The sequence below is a fragment of the Chionomys nivalis genome, chromosome 3, assembly GCF_950005125.1.
Source record: "Chionomys nivalis chromosome 3, mChiNiv1.1, whole genome shotgun sequence".
Classification (NCBI taxonomy): Eukaryota; Metazoa; Chordata; class Mammalia; order Rodentia; family Cricetidae; genus Chionomys; species Chionomys nivalis.
Window position 1 is genome coordinate 97,471,887 of NC_080088.1, and position 27,211 is coordinate 97,499,097.

Below are 27,211 nucleotides of genomic sequence, written 5' to 3' on the forward strand. Positions count from 1 at the left end.
CGACTATTACACAGGTCATATATATTTCAGTTTTTAAAGTTCAAACCCAGGGGATCGACAGGATAATTAGATTGAGAACATCTGTGGTAAATCCATACCATTTCCCTGATCGTTCCTCACGAGAGGGAATTGGCTTGTTTTAAGGCTCCCGCACATTTTGTTTAACAGCCTTTAGGCCAATTTTTGTCGTTCTTGCCGGCCACCGCACAAGCATAGATGGTCTCTAAAGTGCAAGATAGGGGGAAAAAAAGGGTAAGATCTAAGTGGCTCAAGGTGGCCTTGTAGTTGCTACCCGCTTGGACCCCGAAGAGGGCGTGGCCAAGTACGCGGAGCCCCGGTGGGCAAGTGTGATGGGGGCGGGGGGGGGGACCCCTGAGAACCCGAGTGTCGGGGAGCCGCTGCCCTCTACCGGGCGGCGCGATCGGAACTGCAGAGCAGCCGCCCGCGCGTTCCGGCTCCGGCGCCTAACACTCAGGCAAGCCTGCGGCCACCCGAGATCCGCAGTGTCCCTCCTGACGCCGCGTCACGGTATCCGGACTGGAGGCTGGCTCTGCGCCCTCTGACGCCCGCGCGCTCCCACGCACCTGCTTCGTGGCGCTCCTGCGGCTCAGAGGCTGCGACCTGGGAGGCCCCGTGCAACCGGGTCTCGACCGCTCCGTGACAGAGACGCTTCGGGCCGCAGTTGCAAGATCTGGGACACTTGCGTTCTTTAAATCTCGGGGGGGAGCTTTCACTTCCAGCCCCTTTCTCCAAAAATATCGATCTCACCGCAACCGATTAGCGCTAAACCCTCAAACTTGGCCCCGAGAGCAATTATTTTCTACTGTCATGTTTTGTGTTCCATACACACGTTATTTACATATAATTTTAAAGATTAAGGTATTTGGGGGATTTGTCTTAACTAATTACACGTTCAACGAGACGCAGAAGAGTGAAAACACTGTATCCCTACTGTAAACGCAAACTCGCTGGTGTGAATAAATCCATTAAAGATGACGATCCTAAAACGCGTACTTTGGGGCCAAAGGAAACATAAAGAGAATTTCCTCCCCCGACTCTCGGTATTAAAGTGAGCATTTCTGTAAACTCGGGAACACGCGCTCCGTTTTGAGTGCAACGCACGCTTTCAAACTTTCTGCCAGCAAAGACGAGGCGCGGAGCTGAGTGAACCACAGAGGAAGTTTCTTGGATTGTGTCGCAGAAGCGTGGTTGGGGACAGAGCTATACTCTAAGACTTTGCCAGTCCCGGCCGAAGCTGGAGCGGCTCTGAAGGGTGGGGAGCCTGCTGCCACTTGCTGATGTGTTCCCGTGCAATTTGGGGGTCGCACCGAGTGTGGGGCATGAACGCAAGCACAGCAACAGCAGCCGCGGGAGGGTCCAGGGCTGGTGGTCAACCCCTCCCTTTACCACTACACAATTGTACTTCCTCGAATATGAAACACTGGTCGTGACCCATGTGGTCTGGAGGTCCCCCAGCTGGAACGCGCAGGGGACCGGAGTGAGGTCATCCCCAGCACACGCGCGCGGGACCGGCGGTGGGTCCGGGTCGCGGGCTTTGCAGGTGGTCATGGCACGCTCCGCATACACGGGGCCAAAGAGCGCTGCGCCCGCACACCGCCGTGAGCGGCGCAGCCCACCGTCCCCGCGTGAGAAAGCCGGGGGACTTCACCCCGGGGCGAGCCCTCGGCAGCGATCGCGCGACCTTTTCGGGGGGGCCTCCCTTTAGGTGAGCGGCAGGGCCCCCGTGGAGACCCTGCAGCGCCCCCTCGAGGCCGGGGCACCGAAGGGTCGCCGCGCGGCCGGGGAGGGGGGCTCGCGGCGGGGCGCGCGGGAAAAAGGGTGAGGGGTCGCGAGGGCCCCGGATGCCCGCGCTCGGGCTGTGGGGAGAGAGCGCGGCGCGCGCGCGCGCCAAGGCCGCCGCCGCCGCCGCCGCCGCGTTACCCTCAGGCTCCTGACTCCGCGGCGGAGGCGGCGGCGGTGGCGGCGGCGGCGGCGGCGGCGCCGTGAGGAAGGAGTCCGCGTCCGCGGTGGCTGAGGCGGCGGCCGGCTCCAGGCCGGGTTTTGGCGCCCGCCCGCCTGCTGCCTCCTGGCGGCTCCTGAACTCCAGCCCCCTCTCTATCAGCCTCTCACTCCGTCTCAATATGTCTCAAGATGGCGGCCAATGTGGGATCGATGTTTCAATATTGGAAGCGCTTTGATTTACAGCAGCTGCAGGTCAGGCTTCTCGGCGCTCGGCCTCGCGCCCGGGGGGTGAGGGCTGCGGGCGGTCGCGGCCTCCCTCAGGAAGGAGGGTGACACTCCGAGCTGCCAGGCCCTGGCGGGGGTGCTGAGGCGACGGGGGAAGGCAGGAGGGGGGTGCCGGGAGAAGAGCGGGGCCGAGTCGGCGGCGAGTCCCTCGGGCTCCCCGGCTCTCATTGATCACTCGGCTTGATCAGAAATTGATCCTCTTTGTTCAATTCATCGATCAGCCCAAGATGGCGCCGGAGCCGCCAGCCGCCACCAACATCTTTGCCCCCCGGTGTCTGCCCCCTTCAACCCCGGAGGGTGTCTTCCTCCCCACCATCATCGCCATCATCACCGTCGCCGTCGTGGCCGACCCCGCGCGCTGTCGTGGTCGTGGGACCCCGGTGGGAAGGAGGGGGGAGCGGCGGCCCCCCCCCACGGGGGCTCAGTGGGAACTCGCGCGCGCTAAAGAGGGGGACGCGCCACGGGGTGACTCCGGAGGGGTGGCGGGCTTGCCGAGAAGGAGCTGCGGGACGCTAGTCGCCCTCCCGCCAGTCACGTCCTGCCTTTCCCCCCGGCACAGCCCCGGCGTATTCCCGGGGAAAGTTTGTGGGGAGTTGCTGGTGGGGGGTGAAGCGCCTGTCTCTCTCTTTCCTCTGTCTCCGGGAGGAGAGAGCCGCGGACCGCCGCCGCCACTGCCCCGCCGGCGCGGCGGAGCTGGAGCTGGTGGCGCTGTGGTGCCGCCGGCTCCGGGGGAGGGTCAGATCGGCCACCGGCGGCTGGCGGCGGCGGCGACGGCCAGGCTGGCGGGTGGCCTCTTGTCGTGGAGACGGCGGGAGGCTTGGAGCTCCTGGCTGCTCCCCGGTCGGTCCCCTTGGGCAGAGCCGCCACCATTCCTCTTTCCACTACTCCCGTAAGGGATTGTCAACCGGTGTGGACCGGCTAGGGGACCGGCTTCCCGGTGTGGCGGGTCCCTCCCCCACCCCGTTTGTTTACGTCCCGGGGCCAACCCGCAAGCCCCGCGCTCTTTTGTGTGTCTGCTGCGTGAAAGTGACTGCGGAGCTGGATCTGTCCCCCCCCCTTTTTTTTTTTTTGCGCCGGGGGACTTCCCTGGGAAGGGGTTGTGGGGGAAGCTTTGGAAGGGGAAAACTTGGCTGGCGGGGGACGCCGGTGGGTCGCGCAGAGTGTGGGATCGGCCCCGGAGGAGGGGGAAGGTGCGGGAGGAAGGCTGCAACTTTCCACCGAGTGCAGGCCCCTGCGTGACCCGATCTCCGGCGCTTTTCCTACCGGATCACTGATCGGTACAAACAGACTTAGCTGTGCGCCTCAGGGACTTCCAGGGCTCCCTCGCCTCACTGACCCGTCGCTTGCATCATTCCAGCCCCTCACTTTCGCGGAGGGGTGTATTCTGTCCTCTCTGCTAAGGGGCCCCAGGAGCTATGGAGCGCGCGGCAGGTCCTCTGCAAGCTGCCTTCTCCAGCCCGGTTCTCGAAAGCAAAGCCCCGGGGGCCCCGCTGGATTGTGTGGATTGTGGTTCCCCATCTCCTCGAGGGGATGGTGCCGGGGCTTCCCATTTCTCCGCGGAGCTGCCTGCGTGCCCAGAGGATGGTATCCTGCCTGCCACCCCTCATCTGAACCAACTTCTGTCCCTCGGGCCCCCCCCTGCTAGTGCTAGCTCCGCGTTCGCGGCTCCTGGACAGCCCGGGGAATCAGCCAGGTGGATGTTTTACATAGCCGGAGCCAAGTTGAAGGTGAGCGGCGAATGAGCCCGCAGAGCTTTGATCATTGGGGACCCTGGGGAGTGTGGGGACAGTTTTGTGGTCCAGAGCGGCATTTTGTGTGTGTGTGTGTGTGTGTGTGTGTGTGTGTGTGTGTGTGTGTGTGTGATGTTCCATAACATCTCTAGGGAACCGCCTTTGCTTCCAACTCTGAAGTGTGCTTGAACTTGAACTTGAGTGAACTTTCCTAACCCACCCGTAGCACCCTTAGGAGTCTGAAACAAACGAACTCCATATGTAGACCTGCAGGAAACGAAGCTGATTGGATTAAAACATAAATAAGTGGAGTGAAACAACTTTAATTGTGCTTGCTTTTTCTACCCTTGCCTACGTGAGGACGATAAGGCAGACTCATACTCGTTATGAAATTTCCTCCCATTTCTCTCTTAACTAAGGAAGACTATGTGAAATATGTATTTCTGATAAGATTAAAACTTAAAGGAGTTCGAGTATTTACTGACTAAAATGGATTACTCCATAGTGTCTATTGTGTAAATTAGATTCCAGAATGTAATGTACACAGCCGAATGGCATTTTTTGATTAATTGGTCTACCCTATTTTAGTAAAAATAGCTCCCTTTTGCCATAATTTAATTCGTGTGCTTACTGTAAAACCCGTTGTGGAATTTTAAGAAACAAACCTTAATTTTCACCATCACCACACCCATGTGACATCCCAATTTAATATCAGTAAAGTTCCTTTATTAAGGATTCTCAAAGAAGGCCAGAAAAATGATTTGGTTTCTTGAGAATTAATAGATTTTATGAACTTGGTGTATGTTCTTTCAGCCTCTCCAGCCCCCCAATACATTGATTAGCTTTCTTGGGGGATCTTGAGGACATTTCACCTCATGACTTCATTGTAAGTTTACCGTGTAGTTAACAGGAATGAACTTTCTGTTGCTCTTAAAACAACAACAACAAACAAAACCCTTTGTTTAAGCACTGTTGTTGTTACAGAGCCTATTGGCTTTTGGTAGATAACGATTTGGCCTTAGGTGGTTTCAACTGTGTCACTGGTAGGCAACTTTGAAAGCCTTACTTGAACTTGGAATGCCAAAGATCAAGTGTAATTCTGGACAGCTCCTTTATCTGGGAGCTTAGGTCCAGGGTTTTTGAGTTGGAATCTGGTTGAGGGTCCTCTTTTCTCACTAATGGAGAGTCGGAGATTTTGGGTGAGAATTCTTTAGGTATCACTGAGATCCAACTGACTGAAAGCCTTCTCTGAATCTTAGCTGGATCCAGTTAGGTCTTGGTTAGATGCAGCAAGACCCTGCACCCCTTCAGCATCTTGGAGGGCTATGTTCTTATGCCCCTTCTTCTTGGGTCTTAAAACCACCTTGGGACTTGGAGTGGGTGTCTGCTGCTAAAGAGAGTTTCTGAAAACTGTACTGTTTCCTTTCTCGTCACCAACCGAGGCTTGTCCTGTGCAAAATTAGTGTGCTCTAGCATTGCTAAGACTAGTTGAACAAGTTTTGATCCTGTCCCAGACTTGTAAAAACCAAACTTTTTTTTAATTAAGAAAACACTATTGTATAAATTTATCTTTTAAATACATGTTTGAAAAGAGGTATATTTAACTCTTGTAACTTGTTTTCACATTAATGGAGCTCTGAATCTTCTCGGGGATGGGGCCTGCCTGTGACTGCGTCAGTCTGGGGCGTTTTCTCTGTAGTGTGATCTGTTCTCTTTTGAAAATTCCCTGCAAAAGTGAACTTTAAAACTGTTCTCGCCCCAAATTAAAAAAAAAACAGTTCAGTTTTTGCTGAAGTCCATTTTCTGGTTGCTTTTCATTTTTCCTCTTATGGCCAAGCTTGAATTTGTATGTGTGTGTGCGCATGTGTTTGTGTGTGTGAGTTCTGTTTCCAGCACTCCAACACTGCTCCTTGTAATAAGTATATAATTTCAATTAAAATACCTCCCTTAGTGCCTTTGATAGGATAATGAATGAACAAATGATGCAGGGCACTCCTATTTTTTCTTTTCTTGGTTCTTTTAATATAGGTGTCTTATGAGACTGGGTGTGGGAAGGGTTATTATCAGTTGCTTAAAACTTTTACCTGGGTGAAACCTTTTTTTTTTTAAAGGCACAAGTCAGTGCAAGGATAAAATAATGCAGTAACTCTTGATGCGGTTGGGTGCACTGAAGCCCTTTGGCCCGTTTTCTATCAATACTCAGGTCTAAGTTGGAAATGGGAACAGACAACTCCTTCTATTCAAGAAATTTTCTCTCCTAATCCATCGAGTGGACCTGCCATCTGCTCAACCCCACTGAGCCCAAGACATTTACTAGTTCTAAAAGTACCTTTTCTGTTGACAGTCAAAGAAGAGAAAACTATCAGTGTGTGTGGGAGCTTTCCATTGATGGTCAAGGTTTTCCTGGGATTGTAGGAAAAATAAGGCCAGAGAAAAGTCCAAGTCTCTATTCCATAGTGAAATGAAGGAAAGATAGATTTGTTAGGGGACAATCTGTATATTACTTTAGGAGAAATGTCACCATAAGAAAAATCTCTGTTCTTGACCTTGGTTCCTTTTATAGTTTCCAAAAATTTCACGTATCTTACTGGGGCATAACATGAATGTCAAGTTACTGTAGTAAATTATTCTGCTATATAGAATTGTAAGTGACTATAAGAATTATTTTAAATTTATTTGAAATTTAATATGTAGCTTTAAAGTATATATGCCCCTCCCAAGAAAGGTCCGATTTTTATTAGTCATTGTCAGCGGCAGAAATGTGTCTACCTCGTCTTTTTGTTTTGTCTGAAGCTCTGGGTTATTGCTGCCGCAGAGAGATAGTTTTGGTTTCAATTGAAATTCCCCTGCCTCTGATTGTTTAAACCAGACCCTTAATCTTATTTTAACATATTTTAACCATTCAAAAAACCTGGAAGACTTGTTTTGTGTAAGTAGCAAGCAAATGCAGTTTAAACACTCCAGCAATTCTGGTATCTAATTGGAAACAGGTGGGGCTCTTGGACTCCTTCGTGGGAGTCTGACCGTAGCCAAGTGGAGGGACACTTGCTGCTGCTAGTTATTCATTTTGTTGGTGATATTTGAAGAGAGGCCCACAGCCTCTTTTTGCCCCAAACTGCTGTTTACCTGAACATCCTAGTCATGTCTGAGAGTAAATAGATCTCAGAGGCAATAATTGGATAAGAGGTGTTTTTTGTTTTTCAGAGACAAGGTCTCTCTCTCTACTTAGCCCTGACTGTCCTGAACTCAGCAATCCACTTGCCTCAGCTTGCTGAGTGCTGGGGATTAAGGGCACCAATCACTACTCTTGGCTCATCCATGATCCAAACATAGATTTACATCCAAACTTGATGGTGATTTGAGTTCAGGGACAAGTTACTTTGCCTAAAAATTCTACAAAATTCATTGAAAGCCTTAAAATTTTTACTTGGTTTGGGGTGTATTTCACTAACACATCAGTGCCAGGATCCCCTGAACTTTTTGCCTTTTTCCTATTTCAGGTTTTGAGGGTATACTTCTGAGAGCCACCTGGCGACTTTGACTTTCGTCTGTTCCAAATTAGGTTTTGCTGTGTGTATGTGTACTAGGATTTTCTAAGGAGTGTTTGGAGTTGTTGGTCTTGCTCATGTTTCCTGAGTTGCTTTGAGTCCCACTTCTAAAATTCTTTAATTAATTTATCTTTGTAGCACAAGACAGTTTCAAACTCACAGTAGTCCTCCTGCCTTGACCCATCCCAATACTGAGATTACAGACATGAACCACTGTACTCATCCCTGACAAATTTTTTTTTTTTTTTTTTTTTTTGGTTTTTTGAGACAGGGTTTCTCTGTAGGTTTGGAGCCTGTTCTGGAACTAGCTTTTGTAGACCAGGCTGGCCTCAAACTCATAAAGATCTACCTGCCTCTGCCTCCCGAGTGCTGGGATTAAAGGCGTGCGCCACCACCGCCTGGCACAAATTCCTTCCTTCCTTCCCCTTCTTCTTCCCCTTCTTCTTCCCCTTCTTCTTCCCCTTCTTCTTCCCCTTCTTCTTCCCCTTCTTCTTCCCCTTCTTCTTCCCCTTCTTCTTCCCCTTCTTCCCCTTTTCCTTCCTTCCTTCCTTCCTTCCTTCCTTCCTTCCTTCCTTCCTTCCTTCCTTCCTTCCTTCCTTCCTTTTTCCAAGGTAGGGTTTCTTTGTGAAGCCTTGGCTGTCCTGGAACTAGCTCTGCAGACCAGGCTGGCCTAGAACTGACAGATGTTCCTGCCTCTGCCTTCCAAGTGCTAGGATTAATGGGGTGCACCATCACTGCCCTGCAAGCCCTGTCTCTTTTTAAGCTTGGTTCTGAGAAAGTTGGTGAGACGAGCATTGTGTGTCAGGGAAGGGAGTGTCCTTACAGGAAGGAACCTGGGGATTGAGAGAACCTGTGTTGGTCTATTGGTCTCAGTGCAGCTGTACCAAGAATTCTTCAGTTCTAAAAAGTGCTGTGGTATACATTGTTCGTATTAAAAATTACAGTTAAAAAATTCTGAAGTGAACACCTTTCTGAAAGATGTCTAGTTTGTTGTAAACCTCTTCAAGATTTTTAGGGCTATGCCTGGCATGGTAGCATACACCTTTAATCTCAGTACTCAGCAGGTTGAGGCAGGTGGATCTCTGAGTTTATGGCCAGCCTGGTCTACATAGTGAGCTCCAGATCAACCAGGGCTACATGGTAAGTTTGAAAAACAGACAAAAGAATTTTAGGGCTGTGGATGTCTGGTAGAACGATTGCCTAGTATGAAAATCAAAAGGTTCCCTCTCTAGCACTGGAAAAAAAGTTACAGTAAATAAAAATAAAGTATATCAATTTCTTCATTTTCATCTGTATTTTTTTCTTTACTGTTGGAGGCCACAGGCATTTGGCAGGAGTTTTGTGTTTAATAGAGCCCTGGGCCATGGGAAGTGGGGTAAGAGGATGTGGGGTGGGAGGGGGTGTATTTCTAACGAGAGGAAAGGTAATCAGACAGGAGGCCACCGGCAAGATACACTGCAGAACAAGGAAACAGTAGCTGCGCAGGGGATTCAAGTCGAGTGAAACTGCTTTCTTCCACTTAAGTGTCCTTGAAGCAAGCGGCCGGGAAAGCAGGCCACACCTTTCTAAGTCACCAGAGTCTACAGCCCCTGCTGCCTTCATTCACCCTTGTTTGAAATCGAGGATGCTCTCAAGTGTTTGATTTATGCAGTTAATGCTGAAGGAAATTACCAGAGCTTAAACTCTGAACTCCGAGTAGGTGTTTCTTTTTTCACATTATCTTGAGTGAGGCTGCAGAGTCATTCTGTCCGGCTGTACTTGCTCAATAAGGAAATGCAGTTAACATTATAAAAAAATTGTCTGTGGTTGCTTGCAAGGCATCCCAAGTTTGGTTAAGGGAGAAACAAATGGATAAATTAGCCTTTTCTTAAGTGAAAATAAAATCAGAGCTGAGGATGTAGTACAGTTGTAGAGTGCCTGCTAGCCCCAGGCTCTAGGTTCCACACCCAGTAAGATGGTGCACACCTGTAAATCCCAGGACCAGGAGGTTGATGAGGGAGGATCAGAAGTTCAGGGTCATCCTTGAGTACAGAGAGTTTGAGGGCAGCCTGGACTAAGTGAGACCCTGTCTGAAAAAATAAAAGGTTAAACTTAACCCACAGCTCAAGAGCTTCTTTCCACTTGCCCTCCTCCTGTAAGCAAGGTAGTGTTCTTTCAGTTGGGTCTTTCTAATAACTTATGCTTTTGTTTTCTAACATAGTTTGATGTTTTAAGGATTCAGAAGCTGTGAACTCACCTTAAGGCCATTACTGGATCATTCTTTGAACCTCTAAGAACTTGATTTACTGCCATGTTCCCTCCTGCCTGTTTACTCTGTTAAAAATGATTTGATGAAAGTTAGTAAAATGGGGCTGGGGAGATGGTTCAGTGAGAAAGAGCACTTGCTGTGAAAGCAAAAGAAGCCTAGTTTAAATTTTTAGCAACTATGGGGAGCATGCCTGGAAGTTCAGATTATGGGGGAGGAGATAGGCTGATTCCCAGAGCTCCCTAGTCAGCCCAGCTCAAAAGATGAGTTTCAAGTTCAATGAGAGACCTGTCTCAATAAATGAGACACCTGCTTTCCCTCTCTGGCCTCTGCAGTCAAGTGCCTGCATACATAGGTGCTCATATACCCCCTACCACACACACAGAGAAAGAGAGAGAGAGAGAGAGAGAGAGAGAGAGAGAGAGAGAGAAATTTTTTTAAAAGTTAGTAAATGATACAGAAGGAAAACTATTATTTTAAAAATTACATTTATTTATTTGATTTTGTGTGTGTGTGTGTGTGTGTGTGTGTGTGTGGTTTAAGAGGTGAGTTCAGAGGACAACTTGGAAGTGAGTTCTTTCTTTCTATCATGTAGCCCCCAGAGTTGGAACAGTAGGTGCTCAGGCTTGGTGGTAAGTGCCTTTATTGGCTAACCCATCTCTCTGGTCCTGGAAGGCAAACTTGTTTTCAAGAGCTTGGAGCTGCAAACCTCAGCTAGGCCTGGGGGCTGATGGGTAAGGAAGGGCCACTGTGGAGCCGCCCTTAGCCTTTTCAAGGCTGCCCGGAGCTCTGCCACCTCTGCCTGTCATTTCTTGCCCTGCTCCTGCCATGCCAGGCTTGTCATCTTCAGTGTTATGACAACTGTTTTTTTTTTTAAATAAGTATTTGTGGAACTTCATTTTGAGATTCTTAGAAGATAAGATGTAAATGAAAATTTAAATTATTACTTGAGGGGATTATATATTACAATTTTGTTTTTTAATTGATATGGTTTGAAAGGATTTTGTTTTTTTTTTCCCCTTGGAGACAGCTACATTCTTTTGCTCTAATTATCATTTTCTTCAATCATTCCATAAAGCATGGCAGATACTGGTGAAATAAATATATTCTTTAAAATTTTAAAAAAATTGTTTATTATTGTGTGAAGTATGTACCATGGTATGTTTGGGGGTGGGTGGGTAGAGGACAACTTTCTGGTGTCAGTTTTCCCTTTCAGCTGTAGGTTCTGGGGATCAGACTCAGGTCTTTAGGCTTGCCTGGCAAGTGTTTTTGTACCTGCTAAGTCATCTTGCTGGCCTAATCTATTCTTTATGTTTTAATTATTCTATCTCTGCTTCTTGATCATTATATTGCCAAACTAGTCATTTTATGTTTTGAGACAGGATTTCAGGCTGACCTGGAATTGGCTATATAGCCAGGGTTGCCTTTGGACTCATGATCTTCTTGCTCCTGCCTCCCTAGGGCCATGATTATAGGGCAGTACTTCAACTCCAGGCTGTGCTCTTTCCTTTCTGTTTTTCACCATGCTAGTTAGCCTAGAAACTTGAACCTTTGTGATTCCATATTATATTGCTATGGACTACCTTCACCAAGAGCAGCGTATGCTGTTCAGATATTTCCAGTGGGGGAATAAAACTTCATCATGGTACACAGACCTTAAATTCTGAACTGAGCTATAGTTCCATTCAGTGTTGCAACCATTGAGGCTTTGGAACAGAAAATGATGGCCAAGGTAGCCTTCGCTGAGACTAGTGTCAGAATGCTCACTTACTGACTTGGCTGTTTTAGCTCTACCTCAATCTCTTGCTTTCGCAACAACTCGTGCTCTCATATCTTCCAGCCAAGTGGGAGACAGGTTCAAGTTGGGATCATGTTTCTGCTCAGTAGGCAAGTGTGGGAATCCTGGAGCCAGACAGGAAGCCTGGCTGCTGTAAGAGTGCCTCTTCAGGTGACGAGGTCTGCCACAGCCTTTGCATTGCGCACAGGGGACCCATGGCATGGCTGGGTACTTTTCCTAGCTCTACCAGCATATGGTACAGTGTCACCTGAAGCTGGCCATCCTAGAGGGAACAAATTGCTTTTCTTTTTTCCCTTGTCCACCATTGTCAGTACAACGTGGGATTGGAAAGGAAGGATATTACTAGTCATGGTTGAAGGTCATTGTCAGGGGAGTTAGAAGTGGTTTGCAACTGTTTTAAATGGCTTCAGTTTGGTATGTAATTATGCTGTCATCCCACAGTTTGCTGATACTTTACTGAAATCTTTGCACACGTGCATACACACACACGCGCGCACACACACACAGTTCGGGGTTGTTTATTGCCAGTGAGATCTTGCCTCTTCTTACGCATGCCACCCGAGTTCACAATCTTTGCTTGTTTCAAAATTGTCCATCCAGAGCAGGTTGAAATCCATGACAGACTGGGCTGCCAGATGAATCTTCTCAAACCATTGATTTCATCATGGTGTGCCTGTCCATAAACACCCACAGCAGCTTACTCTGGCATGGAATGGAGACCACATTCCCCAAGCTGGCAGACAGAACTTCTGATGCATCTAAACTTTTCTTCATTCCAGCAGAAGCAAACCCAGAATCATGCTTGTCTGTGGACATTGTCCTGTGACGCTCCCTCTGGCCACCCATCTGAGGGTTCAACCTGATTGCATGCATTCCTTCCCGCCTGGAGGAGTGACAGGCTCTATCTGGGAGGAAACAGACTGAATGGCAAGGAGGAGGTTTTGACAGCATGACTGGGGCAGCTGGAAGGTCACGAAATCTAATGGTGAAAATGGAAAAGGAAGGCCAAGTATGGGGGATGGGGGTTTCCCAGGAAAACAGTTACGGGGTGGCTGGGAGTCTGTGGGGCTCCCTTCCAATTGCTGACTTCCTCCTTCAGTGTCTCTAATGGTCCACATGGCAGCTGGGGCAGCATCCAACTGTCCTGACTTCTCAGGCACCTGCTGTCCACTATCTGTTCTACATGTACTTTCTGACACACTCTTTCCTAGGCTGTGCACAGCTGGGAAGTACTGCCTGAGGGATGTGGCCTCTTCAGGGGATGGCCTTTCTGTGCTCTGCTGGGGACTCTTAACTGGTTAAATTTAGAATGCAAAGTTGATTTTTTTCATTTTTTTCCATTTGGTACCGAGGATTGAACCCTGGGACTTGCCCATGCTAGGCAAATACTCTACATTCCAACTGAGATCTGGTTCTTAATATCATGAAAGGTAGGACTGGTCTATTAAAATGGCTCTACTTGGAAATCTGCTGAAGGGATATGCTTGATTTGCATTCCCATTTATTAAATTTCTTCTTTGCACATGTTGGTTCAAATCCATATAGGGTTTTTTGTTTTGTCATCTCCCCCCTCACCCCCATCCTGCCATGCTGGGGAGAGAACCCATGGCCTTATGCATGCTAGATAAGCACTACCAACTGAGCCATGTCCCTAGCTCCCTAAAAATCCACTTAAAAAATAGATTTGGCCGGGTGGTGGTGGCGCATGCCTTTAATCCCAGCACTCGGGAGGCAGAGGCAGGCGGATCTCTGTGAGTTCGAGGCCAGCCTGGTCTACAAGAGCTAGTTCCAGGATAGGAACCAAAAGCTATGGAGAAACCCTGTCTTGAAAAATCCAAAAAAAAAAAAAAAAAAAAAAGATTTGGACAGAATAGTTTTATGCTGGAGATTCGTTGTCAAGTCTACTTGTAGCTTGACAAGGAGGGTACTTTCCGCACTGAGTGGCAAAGGCACTTACTGTCTAGTAGTCAGAACCCAGCAAATATCAGAGCAAGCCTGGAGTTAAAAGTGCTCAGGTTTGGGCGTCTGGGCCAGAGGAATGTGTTGCACCAGCCCATTCCCCAGAAGGACTCTCATGGGCCTGGTACCCAGCCAGCCCTGGTTCAGAGCAGCGGTCTGCATAGTCCACACTTTCTCTGTTTTTTCATTAGTCCAAGAAAGTACTACCTAGGATATTTCCGTGGTGGTGACATCATTGTTTGGCTGTACAAGCAAGCATTTGCATGAACTTGGGGAAGCAAGGGTGGCAGGTGGGATATGAGAGGAGTAGGATGGCCCAGTGGTGGATATGACCTGCTGCTGTAGGGGCAGAGGGGAAGGAGTGGACCAGCAAGGGCAAGAGACTTCATTTTTTTTTGGGATTTCAGGAGTTTGGGGGACTCCTGTGTTGAATGTCTGGGCAAAAGGTTGGTGCTAAGTAGGGAGATGGATTGAAGTCTTTGGGACTTTGATTAATGTTTGAGAATCCTGTAAAATTTTGGGCTAAGGATGTAGTTCATCAGTACAGCTCTTGCCTAGCATGTAGGAGGCCCAGGGTTCAATCCCCAGTACCAAGGACAGAGAGACAGAAAAAGGGAAGGAGGGAGAGAAGGATGGGGAGGAGGGAGAGAGAGGAGAAACCTGCCTATCTTTGTTGGAGATGGAGTGGGTAAAGGTTTCTTTACTTGTAGATCTTATTTTTGAAGTGCTAGGGATTGAACCCAAGATTTAGTTTGACTGTGATATGCCTCCTCACTTTAACTTTTACAGCTCTGGATATAGGGGTTCCAATATCAGGTGAAAGGAATGAGAAAGGAAAGGACAAGCTGCTCACAGGATGGTTTTATAAACTGTCACCAGCTTATTATGTCTACTGGTGATAGGGCAGGGGAGTTTATTTTTTTTCCCCATTGCCAGCCCCCACTTCCTGGGCACTGAACACTAGTAGGTCATGACCGAGGCCCTTAGTTTATTCCATGGTATCCCTACACAACTCTGTGAAAGCTATATAAATTCAGCTGTGTAGGGAGGTCTTGGGGACTCAGAAAGGCTGCCTAAGAAATGTTCTGGTTGTCTTGTTTACTAAGTAGCTGGAGAGTGAAATGGGGCCTGGTTGGGTTGCCTTGTGGAACCTGGCCTTTCCTTGGCCTGAGACTTAATGTCCCAACCTCAGGTAGACTTATTGTTGCTGGGACCTTCATAGCTTGCGTGCTTTCTGCTTCCTCTTTAGCTGACAGAAAAGCACTGCCTAAGATACTGCACCCTTGCTTGAAACTTCTTCAGCTGCTGGCTGAAAGGAGCCCTCCTTCCTAGCTCCCCTGCCTGTGTTCTCAACCAGTGTATCTGTTCGTAACTTGTACACAATTACAGCTATGCTGGATGAGTTTGGGGAACCATGTACTATTGTGCTGTTAGTGAGTGTTTAACCTTGTGTTGGCTGGGGCTAGAGCTGAGTGTGGTGTCAGAGCCTCCCAAGTCCTCTGAGAGCCTCAGGACAGCACCCTACAAGGGATCTGTTTTTAGCTTGCAGGAGGGGAAGGTGGTGTATAGTAGATGTTCAATGACTTACTTTCTGAGAGATGTGTGGGTGGCCATCTGTCCTCAGAGAAGCATCCTGGTCACAGTGACACTCTGCACATATTATTTTTCTTAGTGATTTATTATTGGAAACTGAGCTTTTTTGATGACTCTGGACTCAGAAAATTATTAATATTATTTTGCATGACTGATGTACATGAAATTTTTTACACTTGCTTGTTCGTATGTGTATGTGTATAGGAGAATGTTCAGGGCACAGCATATGTGTAGGGATAAGAGGATAGTTTTTGAAAGTTGGTTCTTTTGTTCTGTTACATGGGTCCCAGGGATTAAAACTGATTGTCATACTGCTTAGCAAGCACCTTTACCTGGTGATCCATCTTGTAGACCTTGATGGAGATGGGGGGGATGACAATGGTTTGTTATGAAATGATAAAATTAAAGAAAAAAGTACAACATAAAAAATAAAGAGAAAATATGCAAAAATGTATGGTTTTGGAAATAACATGTTTGAGTGAAATAATTTGTTGTTTTGTTTGTGGATCAACTTGTATTTTCCACAGACTACTTGGGCTGTTCCTGCACTCATTTTGTGTGTGTGTGTGTGTGTGTGTGTGTGTGTGTGCGCGCGCGCGTGCACACACTTGAGTGTTTGCAGGTGTATATGCACATATGTGCATGTGGAGACCAAATTATAGCCTTAGCTATCATTTCTTAGATGCCATACACTTTTTTTTATTTGTTTGTTTGTTCTGAGACAGGGTTTTCCTGTGTAGCTCTGACTGTTCTGGAACTCCTTCTGTTGATCAGCCTGGCCTCAGATTTAAGAGATCTGCCTGGCTCTGCTGCATGAGTACTGAGATTTAAGGCGTGGGCCGCTATAGCTGGCCATACACCTTGTTTTTTGAGACGGGGTCTCTTACTGGTTGGTGTTCATCAAGTAGGCTGGGTTGGCTGGCCTAGTGAGCTTCAGGGACCCTCTTGTCTCCATCTCTTCAGCACCCAGATGATTACAGGTGTGCTTTACCACACCCAGTTTTTTATGTGGGTTCTGGGGATCAGACTTGGGTTCTCATGCTTGTAAGTACTTCCCCAGTTGATCCATCTGTCCAGCCCTCCACTTACTTCCTGAACATATTCCATTGTGTCTGACTGCCTCAGATCTTTTTTATATTTTTGGTTGTGAGTCTAGCCTGTAACGGCTGAGCCATCTCTCCAGCCCTACCTCAGATCTTTTTTGACATAAAATAAGCACCTGTCCTACTGGTGAGAGATCTCGAGTATCCCTGTGTATCAGGCTGTGAGGGGCGGGTGATTCTGAGAAATGGGTCCTGCCTCCTTCAACTGCTTGGTTTGTCAATATTCAGAACATCCTGTTTCTTTGTGCTAGGTTGGACTGTGTTCTAGAACCACAAGGAATTCTTGGCATTCAGGAAACTACATTCCTATAGGTGAGACAGAAAGCAGGTAAAGCAGTGAGTGACACTGTGTTGGTATCTGGGGTCCTGGGAATAAAGGGAACAGGGCATCTAGCACAGCACATGGAAGTATTTCTGTTTTCCAAGACCTGGAGGAACAACTGACTGAAGATGAATAATTGAAGGCTTACATTTGCATTGCAAAATACCTTTCCAGAAGCTCCATATGAAGGGTAGACCACAGCAAGAAAGGACAGGCAATAAGGAATTGAACTGGGAGGGTGTGTGTGGTAGTGCCATAGTCCCCAGGAGATATGGGGAGGGCCAGACCCAGGAAAAAGGCCTACGCTAGTGCCCTTCCCAGATTGAATGTACCTAGGCTTGCCATTTTGGGTGAGGCCATGACAGAAATGGGATAGATGCGTGGCATTTTACTAGGATGCTATTTGGTCCTAAAAAGCTGAGGTTGAGGAATGGCAACTATTAGAGAGACCATCCTTCCTTGGAAGGAATAGTCTTCAATGCTATACTGTCACTGAGCATCCAGGAGGCCTGTGTCCCCCAGTGTTTGGGGTGCAGTTATGGATTCTTTCAGAGGTAGGTCCTTATGATACCCAACTGGCTGTGTGTCATAGGCTTGTTTGAAACAGGTGTGGTGATGGGCTTCTGAGCTCCAGCCTTGGATGTGAGTCAGACATGTGGGGAGTCAGCCTGGAGTTCCTTTTATTCATCCCTATTTGCTTTTTGTTGGTAATCCTATGTAATTCCCTGGTTTCATGATGTAATTCTAATGGAATTAAACTTGAACACTTCAAAAATTATGTAATTGTGTTCAGCTTCAATTACAGTGACTAATTATAATGATACCTGGTGGCAAATCAGGTATGTGCTGGTGGGGGTTTGCGCCTGCCAGGTATCGGGACAGACACTTGCTGGCAGGCATCTCAGCAGAGGCACCAGGGCTGCCTGACTGGCTATGGCTTCTTGGGTGCCTCCTTGGGATAACTCCGCTGTTGGACATGCAGAGAAAGGCGATGACAGGCCAAGAAAGGAAAGTCTGTTTTAGGATGAGGTTGATATAAAGGATTATAGCTCCAAAGGCAAGTGGCAGGGAACCAGGAAGCCAAGGTAACATTCTGGGATTCTGTTTGCCTGGGAAATAAGGATGGTGGTATGTGCAAGTGTGCTTGAAGATTCCAGAATTGTGAAGGTAGCTAAAGGAGAAGGGAGATGGCATGAAAAATTACTTCCGCATGAGGGAAAGAAGACAGAAGTCAAGTGTAAAAAATGTCCCTGTGGTACTGTTTGCAGGACAAGGTGCAGGGATCTAGGACATGGAAATGGAACTGTTGGACCCTAAACCACAGCTCTGAATTTGCAGCCTTTAGAAAATCCCTTTTGCCTGGCATTCACAAAGCCCTAGGTTCCATCCCCAGCACTGCATAAACTGGTATGATAGTGTGTGCCTATAAACCTAGCTCTGGGGAGATTGAAGCAGGAGGATCAGAAGTTCAAGGTTCTTTGTGACTGACTATGTGATAAACTTGAAGCCAACCTGAGCTACATGAGACCCCATCTTAAAAAAAAAAAAAAAAAAGAAAAGAAAAAAGGAAAAAAAGAGGAGCGAGAAATATGAGAAAGAGGGGCTCTTTCTTTCTAAGGATCCCTTCATACCAATTGCCCTCTGATGGGAGGTGCTGAACTCTCCCTAAAGGGGCCTTCTGTATTTGTGGAAGACCTCAGCTGCCTGCTTGATGAATGATCTGTTACCACCTTCTTCCAGGAAGTGTCTCTCTAATAGTTGCCTAGTTGTTTTTTTTTTTTTTTTTTTTTAAGTTTTATTTATTTATGTTTACAATGTTCTGTCTGCAGGCCAGAAGTTGGCACCAGATCTTATTACAGGTGGTTGTGAGCCACCATGTGGTTGCTGGGAATTGAACTCAGGATGTCTGGAAGAGCAGTCAGTTCTCTTAACCATCTCTCAAGTCCCGGTATTGTGTTTTTGAGAGGAGTTGCTTTAGGGCATCTTCTCAGAAGACTACACTAGACAGGCATTCTAGGTGCTATATACCCCAAGTGTCCTGCTGTGGGCCCTTCAACATGAAAGAGCCCTGTCCATCTCCAAGCTCTGCCTGAGACAGGAATTTCACTTAGGCCCATCTAGCAGTCTGGATGCATTACATGGTTTTTGCTATTGAGAGGAGAATGGTTCTTGAACACATACAGGGTGCACAGCTACTTTGAAAAAGTTACCTTGGGTTGGGGGAAATTGATTGGCGATAGAACACTGCCATAACATGAAAGAGGCCCTGAGTTTTCATTCCCATCACTGTAAGAGTTAATGCAGAAAATTGAAAAAGCGTCCTGAGAATTGTTAAAAGAAACAAACAAAAAGATATCTTTTGGAAGCATGGCTTGAAGAAATTTTGAAAGTTGTCTTTTTTCTGCATTGTCGACTTGGTATAAAGACTGGCCTTCTCAACTCAAACTTACTGTGTAACCAAGGATCCTTCTACCTACATCTCAAGTGCTGGGATTATAAATGTGACTAGACTGCTGGCCAGTGAGCCTCAGGGATTCTTTGCTACCTCCCCAGTACTGGGTTTAAGGCTTTGTTTCCATGCCTAGCTTTTACTTTGGTGCTTTGAACTCAGGCCCTTACACTTGCACACACTTAATTGACACCTTTCTCCCTAGCACCTGTGTGCACGTTTTTGTGTTAATGTATGTATTTACGTTTCTTAGGTATATTCTTAGGGGTTGTTGCAGTCTCCTGTGATGTGTTTAACTTGAGTCTGTGACTTTTGGGCCTCTTTTGTGACTCTTTCCATAGTGCATATTTTAACACCTGGCCTGCTGTCTGTTCCCTATCCTGGCCTGATTTTCCTCCTCATAACCCTCTTGGACTCCTTCTGCATCGCCTCCCCAACCTCAGTTGCTCCTGCTCACCAGTTGATTTTGTGGTAACAGCTGGGGAACGATTTGGAATGAAAACATATTCCTCCCCTTCCTGCATATCTTCTCAGCACACCACCAAGGGATCCCCTACACCCCATATACCCATTACCCTCTAAGAATAGTGGTTCTTAGCCTTCTTACAGTTCCTCATGTTGTGAGCCCCAACTATAAAATTTTTTTCGTTGCTACTTCATATTGTGATTTTGCTACTATTATGAATCAAAATGTAAATATCTGTATTTTCCAGTGGTCTTAAGTGACCTCCTTTGAAAGGGATGCTTAACCCCCCAAAGGGTCACAACCTACAGATTGAGAATCACTGCTAGAGCCAAGCTTGAGCCTTGCTGGACTGGCTTTTGTGTGGGTCTTTGGTTTTGGCTTGATAACCAACCAGGGGCTGTGGGGGTCTAGTTGCTCCCTGCCTCAGGATTTGCTTGTATGAAAAAAGGCTGCCCAGATATCTACCACCATCTCAGTTTTGGGGGCTTCAAGCCATAGTGACAGTCACAGAGCAGTACAGTGGAAGGTGCTTGTGTCCTTGCTGGCTCTAAGGTACTGAAAAAGCCACCACTGTAGTCACCTGTGGTAGGAAAAAACATTTCCTCATCATTCCTGCTGGAGTGTTGTTTCCTACAGCTGGAAAAAGCATTTTTATTTTTATTTATTTATTTTTTTTTTGCGATAGGGTCTCACTATGTAACCCTGACTAGCCTAGAACTTGCTATGACAACCAGACTGGCCTTGAACTCATGAAAATTTACCTGTTTCTGCCTTCTGAGTACTGGGATTAAGGTTACATGCCCATGCCAGGTTTTATTCTCGAATCTGAAGACCTTGCGGGCAAGTGCTTTACCATTGAACTAAGTCCCCAAATCCCTGGAAAAACATGCTATTTGTTTTTATTGGGTGCTTTGTTTTGAGACAGGTTCTCACTATGTAGTTCTCTGACCTGGAGAACTTGGTACTTCAGTATAACCTTGAGGTTTCAGCATTCCTGCCTTTGCCTTGCTAGTACTGGGGATGTAGGTGTGTACTGCCATATCTAGCTTTTTTGTTTTTGAGATAGGGTCTCATTATGTATATCAGACTGGCTTTGAACTAGCTACAGTCTTGCTTCTGTCTCTAGAGTGCTGCTATTACAGTGTGTATCACTGTGTCTGGCTGGAAAAAGCACTCTGAAACAAGATGTCATAATTAAAATCCAATTCCTGGGAGGTTTTTTCCTGGTGGCCTTGGCTTGGCGTGGACCCAGAGGAGTGCCCTGGAGACATGCTGTCCTCAGGGTGGCAGATGTGAGTATGGGAGAGACGTGTGTCCCCAGCTCTCATTTCTAATGGCAAACAGAATCCCATTTGCCTTGCCAGCTGTCCTTCCATACTTTAGCTCCAGCCAATAAAACATTAAGCAATTAGAACAGTTAATATTCAGTTCAGTATAATTAGATGCTGGTGTAAATTGTGAATGAAATTGGCAGGTTCTGTAAGTTTTAGTGAAATACCAAGGCAGTTTCTAGTTGGGAATGTGTGCATGTGGTTCTCAGTCTTTATCTTAAGCAGGGACAGAAACAAGGGGCCCTTGGCAACTGAGCTCCATGTAATCTGGAAAGTTCAGGATCATTCCGAACTTGGTTTATTATGTTAAAGATCCTTAAGTAAAACGGCAAATATTTTAATGTCCCATTTTTACATGAGGGCATGAGAAACCAAGTTCCTATTGTTTTGGTGTTCTGTGTATGTTGTGTGCATGTGCACTTGTTTTGCCCTACATGAACTGTGACTTATTTCATTTTTTAAGTTTTCCTTTTGATTTGGTTTTGCTGTGTAGCTCAGGCTGGCCTTTGAATTCATAATCCTCCTGCTTCAGCCTTTCAGCTGGATTTTAGGTGTTTACCACCATGCTTTTTGTTGTTTTTTGTTTGTTTTGGTTTTTCAAGTCTTGGGGGTGAACCATGACATCATTTGTGCTAAGCAAGTACTCTACCAACAGAGCTACATGCATCCCCTGGAGTGTCCTGGAGTGTTCTCCTGAGTGACTGGAGCACTTTACTCATGAATGAGAGTGTCTTGTCTCCATTCCTTCTTTGCAGTATTTTGTACAGACATTTGTTTGTTGATTATTCCCTTATTGACATTCTGATGTTTTTAAAGCAGTTCATTAGTGATTTGTCATTTTCTTCTGATCACTAGGGTGCTTATACTTTTGATAAACCCCAATCTGTACTTGATAGCTATGCAGAGTTCCTTATTGGGGATAAGTTCTGTTCTTTGTTTTTTTAATTTTGAGACAGAGTCTATGTGGTTTCTAGCTGGCCAACTTGCTAGGTTGACCAGGCTGACCTGGAACTCACAGAGATCTATCTACTCTACCTTCCAAGTACTGGGGTTAGAGTGTGTGCACTCACTCAAGACTGTCCACTTTTTTTTGGCGGGGGTGAGGGGTAGGAGAGGGAGAGAGGGTGGGGCTCAAGACAGGGTTTCTCTGTGTAACAACAGGTCTGGAACTTGCTTTGTAGACCAGGCTGTCCTTGAACTTACAGAGATCCGCTTGCCTTTGCATCCTTGCATCTGCCTCCGGAGTTCTGGGATAAAAGGTATGCCTCACCACTGTCCAGCAAGCCTGTCTACTTTTTAAAAACAATTTTTTTTTTTTTTTGGTTTTTCGAGACAGGGTTTCTCTGTGGTTTTGGAGCCTGTCCTGGAACTAGCTCTTGTAGACCAGGCTGGTCTCGAACTCACAGAGATCCGCCTGCCTCTGCCTCCCAAGTGCTGGGATTAAAGGCGTGCGCCACCACCGCCCGGCTAACAATTTTTATTTATATGTATATGTATGTGCTTGAATGTATGTTCTCCATATATATGTGTGGGTGCCTACAGAGGTCAGAAGAGGGTGTCAGTTCCCCTGGAACTGAAGTTACAGGCAGGTGTTAGCTACTTGATGTGTGCTCTAGGAATCAAACTCAGATCCTCTGCAAGAGCAGCAAGTGATCAGAACTCTTACGGAGCTCTCTAGGCCCCTGTTCATTTTTCTTTCTTTCTTTTTATTTTAGTGGTTTGCTGGTTCCCTGCAGATTTGTGTATTCCACATTTGTTGATTTTCCTTGCTTTGAGCCTAGTCCCCCAGTCTCTCATTTGTTTTTGTTTTTTTTTTTTTTTTGGGTTTTTTTTGGTTTTGTTTTGTTTTTTTTTTTTTTTTTTTTGGTTTTTCGAGACAGGATTTCTCTGTGGTTTTGGAGCCTGAACTGGAACTAGCTCTTGTAGACCAGGCTGGTCTCGAACTCACAGAGATCCACCTGCCTCTGCCTCCCGAGTGCTGGGATTAAAGGTGTGCGCCACCACCGCCCGGCTCTCATTTGTTTTGTTGATTTGCCTGTGTAGTGTCCTCTAGGACGTAGGAAAGCATAACTCTGCTGGGGTCAGATCTATCAGTTTCCTGTGCTCCTGATTAATGGTAGTTCAGTCAAAAATTGTCCAAGAAATGTTTTTTAATTCAAAATCACAAAGCAGTTGTTTCTGTAAACATATAAAGCGTGTGTGATCTATCAGTTTCCTGTGCTCCTGATTAATGGTAGTTCAGTCAAAAATTGTCCAAGAAATGTTTTTTAATTCAAAATCACAAAACAGTTGTTTCTGTAAACATATAAAGTGTGTGTGTGGCCAGCAGACTGCCACTGGTTCTATTGCTCTCTAGCTTATGAGACAGGGTCTCTCACTAAACCTGGATCAGTCAAACTGGCTGGTTAGCAGGCTTATGGGATCCTGTCTTTAACTCCCTGACCTAGGGTTACAGATGTGCACTGCCACACCCAATATTTTTTTCTTTTTGGAGGGAGGTGGTTGACTCAAGGTCTCTATGTAGCCCTGTCTGTCCTAGAATTCTCTATGTAGACCAGGCTGGCCTCAAACTCAGGGAGATCTGCTTACCTCTTCCTCCTGAGTTTGGGATCAAAGGTGTGTGCCACCACATCTGGCCTTGGCCATTTTTTTTAAAACCTACTAAGCTATCTTCCCAGCCTTGTATCTATATAGATTTGTCCTTTACAGCTAAACCTGTAATTTAGGTTGACATTGATTCTGTAATTTAGGTTAACATTGATTTCTTACCTATCTTTTTCTGTTGATTTGGAGCACTGCTTTGTTATCTTCTAAGTCCTTATGAGTGTATATATTAGTCCATTTTTCTGTTACTATCATGAAATACCAGAGGCTGGATGCTTTATCAAGAATAAAGGTTTATTTAGCTTACAGTTTTAGAGACAGAAAGTCCAAACAACATGGTGGCAGTTCTGGAAAGGCCTTTCCATGGCTGTGTCAATTCTTGATAGATGATATAAAGGTAGGCTATGTGGGAGACAAGATGACATAGTAAGAAAAGTTGCCATGGAGTGGTCAGGGGCTGGGTTTGCCCCCTCCTCTTTTCTGGAACTAATTAATCAACATCCCAGAGAAGTGCTTAATTCCTTCCCAGGAAAAGGACCCCAGTTCCTAATGGCTTCCCACTAGGGTCCACCTATTAAAGGTTCCACAACCTTACACATTGGCCCACTAGGGATCAAACTAAATTAACTGCTGGTTCTTTACAGTTTTTGTAGTTATTGTGATTCCCCCCACCTCAATTTTCAAAGTGATTATTACAGTGTCAAGGGAAACCGTTGGTTTTGCTCATTGATTCTGAGTAAGACAAGATGGCTTTTACTAATTTCACTAGATAGCTTGTTGCCTTTTTCAGAATTTGGCAATTATTTATATCCCTTGCTCCCAGTCCTAATGTTGGAGTACCTTGTTCTGTTGGCCTGAACCTCAGTAACCCAATTGCACAAAAACTTGCCTTAAAAGAAATGTGTTATCTTTTTAAAAGAGTTTTAACCTTGCAAAGGAACAGACCTTACCCCCTTTCTCCCAGTTTCAGAGAGTTATTAGCATAAATGGATGTTGACCCTTGGCAATTTTTTTCCTGTCAATTGGATTTTTTTTTGCCTTAGTCCATGAATATGTTAAATGATATTACTTGGTTTCACTTCCTAGGATAGACTCTTTTCCCTTTTTAAAGCTACTGTTAGATTTGAGTGACAGTTTTTGAAAGTTTAAGTTGACTAATATCTTCCTATCCCTACCCAGTTAGATGTGAGATTTCCCAACCCAGTTAGATGTGAGATTATAGTGGTTTCATTAAATGGCTTCAACTGCTTTGGGAGGGTTTGTGTGTAGAGAGTACTATGCATTCTTAGATTGGGTAGTTTACTGGCAGCACCATCAGTGCTGACCCAGAGGTGTGATAACTCTCTTTCCTAATCAAGTTTCCTGTTGTTTCAGTTTCAACACTTTATATAATTTTTAGAAATTATCTAGCTCATCAAGGCCTTAGAATTTAATGTATTTCTTCATAGTATTACCTTTATTCTGTAACTGTCTTTTTAGCTGTAACTATTTCCTATTTACTTTCTGTATTGTCTTTTGGAATTTTCTCAGTCTTATTTTCTCTTATGCATAGAGCTTTGCTTATTCTATCTATTTGGTTATTTATGGTGTGTGGTATATATGCATGTCTCTGTGTGTGTTGTGTGCGTGAGTGCATGTACTGGTGGAGGCCAAAGGTGGACATCAGGTGTCTTTCTTAGCTGCTTTTCCATCTTGCTTTGAGTGTGTATACATATGTGTTGTAGTATGAGTATGTACATGTATGCATAGATGCGCTCACTTGTGTTGACACATATAGAGAGGCCAGAGGTTGCTATCAGTTGTCTTCCTCAATTGCTTTCCACCTTATTTTTCGGCAGGGTCTCTCACTGAACCTAGAGCTCTCTGTTTTTGCTAGAGTGACTGGCCAGGGAATCTCTGGGATATGCCTGTCTTCACCTCCCTACTCCCAAGTGCTGCAATTCATACTCTTCTTCTGAGCCCAGCTGTGAACATGAGTATTGGGTGACCTGAATTCATGATTGTACGGCAAGGACTTTATCATCTCAGCCATCTCTCCAGTTTCCCGCTTCTCTTACTAGTCTTGAACAATTAGCTTTTGATCTTGTTAGTCTTCTATTTTGTGTTTGTGTGGCCAAGTTTTCACCTTTATTTCGCTCTTGTCTCTTAATTTATTTTCTTTTTATTACATTCTTTTGAGAGCTCAACTTTTTAAGTTTGAATTCTTATTTTCAGACAAATCTGTTCAAAGCCATAACATTCCCTCTAATGTTACTTTAGCCTTGCTCATAAATTTTGACATGTAGCACTTTCATTTTTAAATTTAATATTTGTTTTGTGATTTCTCTATTATTCTTCTTTGACATATGGGTTATTTAATAACATATATAATCTAGTTTCTTTACATTTTTCCTTAATGGAGAGAATGTAGTCCCTGGGCTGTCTGAGACTGCTTTGATACATGGATCTTTATGATTATTTATTAGTATATATACTCAAAAAGATGTGATTTTGGTTGGAACAGACAAAACTTTGTATATACACTCATGTGAAATCACACTTTCATGATACATGGAGTTTATTCAGTAGATTTGTGTTCATCACTTGAATAATTTTGTTCATAAAGTTTTGTCATTTGATTATATATATGTTACATATACATATATTTCTATATTATAATGTACATATTTTAATATTTAAATGTTTATATAATATAAACATAGACACATAGTTTAAACTTTACTGTGTATGTGTGTGCGGGTGTGTGCACATACTGTGTCATACTTTGAGTGACATGCATATGTGTGTAGGTTAGAGAACAATTTATGGTAGTCAGTTCTTTCTGTTTTTGTTTTTTTGTTTTTTGTTTTTCAAGACAGCTTCTCTATGTAACAGCCCTGGCTGTCCCGGAACTGACTTTGTAGACCAGGCTGGCCTTAAACTCACAGAGATTCTCCTGCTTCTGCCTCTGCAGTGCTGGGTTTAAAGGTGTGGACCACTTCCTGGCCAGTTCTCTCTTTTCTACTGTGAGTTTCGGGCATCAAACTCAGGTCATCTGGCTTTGCATTGACACTTTTATCTACTGAGCTGTCTCACTGGCCCCATAATATTATGTTATGACAGTACTTAGGATTGGAATCCTTTTTGTGTTACTTATTGTTTCTGTTTCTGGTGTGACTCCATCTTTGATGATGAAATTTCATTGTCAAGTCTATTTGGTTTAATGTTAGAATTACCTTCTTTTTTTTTTTTTTCTCTTTCGACCTATTCTCTTCCATGCTTTCAGTCCTTCAGTGTGCTTTGACTTTGAATGTTCCTGTTGCAGATAAAAAGTTCCCGGTTTTAGTCACACCTAGCTTAAGGCTCTTTGCTTAGTGCATTTAAACTGGTGCACATTTGTGTCACTGCAATTATATTAGGACCTCTGATCTTTTATTCTGCAACTCCTGTTTACCATTCCTTTTTGGTCTTTTCTTGTAAGGATATTAGAGTTGAATTTTCCCATCTTGGATTTTAACAGTACACAGCCTGTTTTATTCTGAAATTCAGAATTTAGATTATTTTTGACATTATTAAGATTCATTCATTCTACTACTGATGTATATACTGCCTCCCTTTCCCTGGTAGAATAGAGCTGATTTTTATTCTTTTATTTGTTCCTGTGGCCTGGGTTTACTATCAGGTCCTAAAACTTACTAGGATCTCTTTTTGCTAGACAATTAAATATTTATATTAAATAAATTAAAGGATATTAATAAATAGCCTTTATATTTACCCCTTACATAAATATATTAAATTATAAAAATTATATTATTTGATTTAATATACATAATATTA

At 45.2% G+C, this 27,211-nt stretch overlaps 1 protein-coding gene across 6 annotated transcripts in view; it reads left to right on the forward strand.

Moving 5' to 3' along the window:
* Positions 1–1,980: 1,980 nt before the first annotated feature.
* Positions 1,981–27,211, forward strand: part of Cux1 (cut like homeobox 1) — a 331,836-nt gene continuing 306,605 nt past the window's right edge. For 4 of the 6 annotated variants that reach the window (XM_057765876.1, XM_057765878.1, XM_057765877.1 and 1 more), the window contains exon 1: positions 1,981–2,214. In XM_057765876.1, coding sequence (XP_057621859.1) covers positions 2,152–2,214 — 63 coding nt within the window. In that variant the 5' untranslated portion in view covers positions 1,981–2,151. The remainder of the gene's footprint in view (positions 2,215–27,211) is intronic. The other 2 variants (XM_057765881.1, XM_057765882.1) reach the window with 1 other exon arrangement.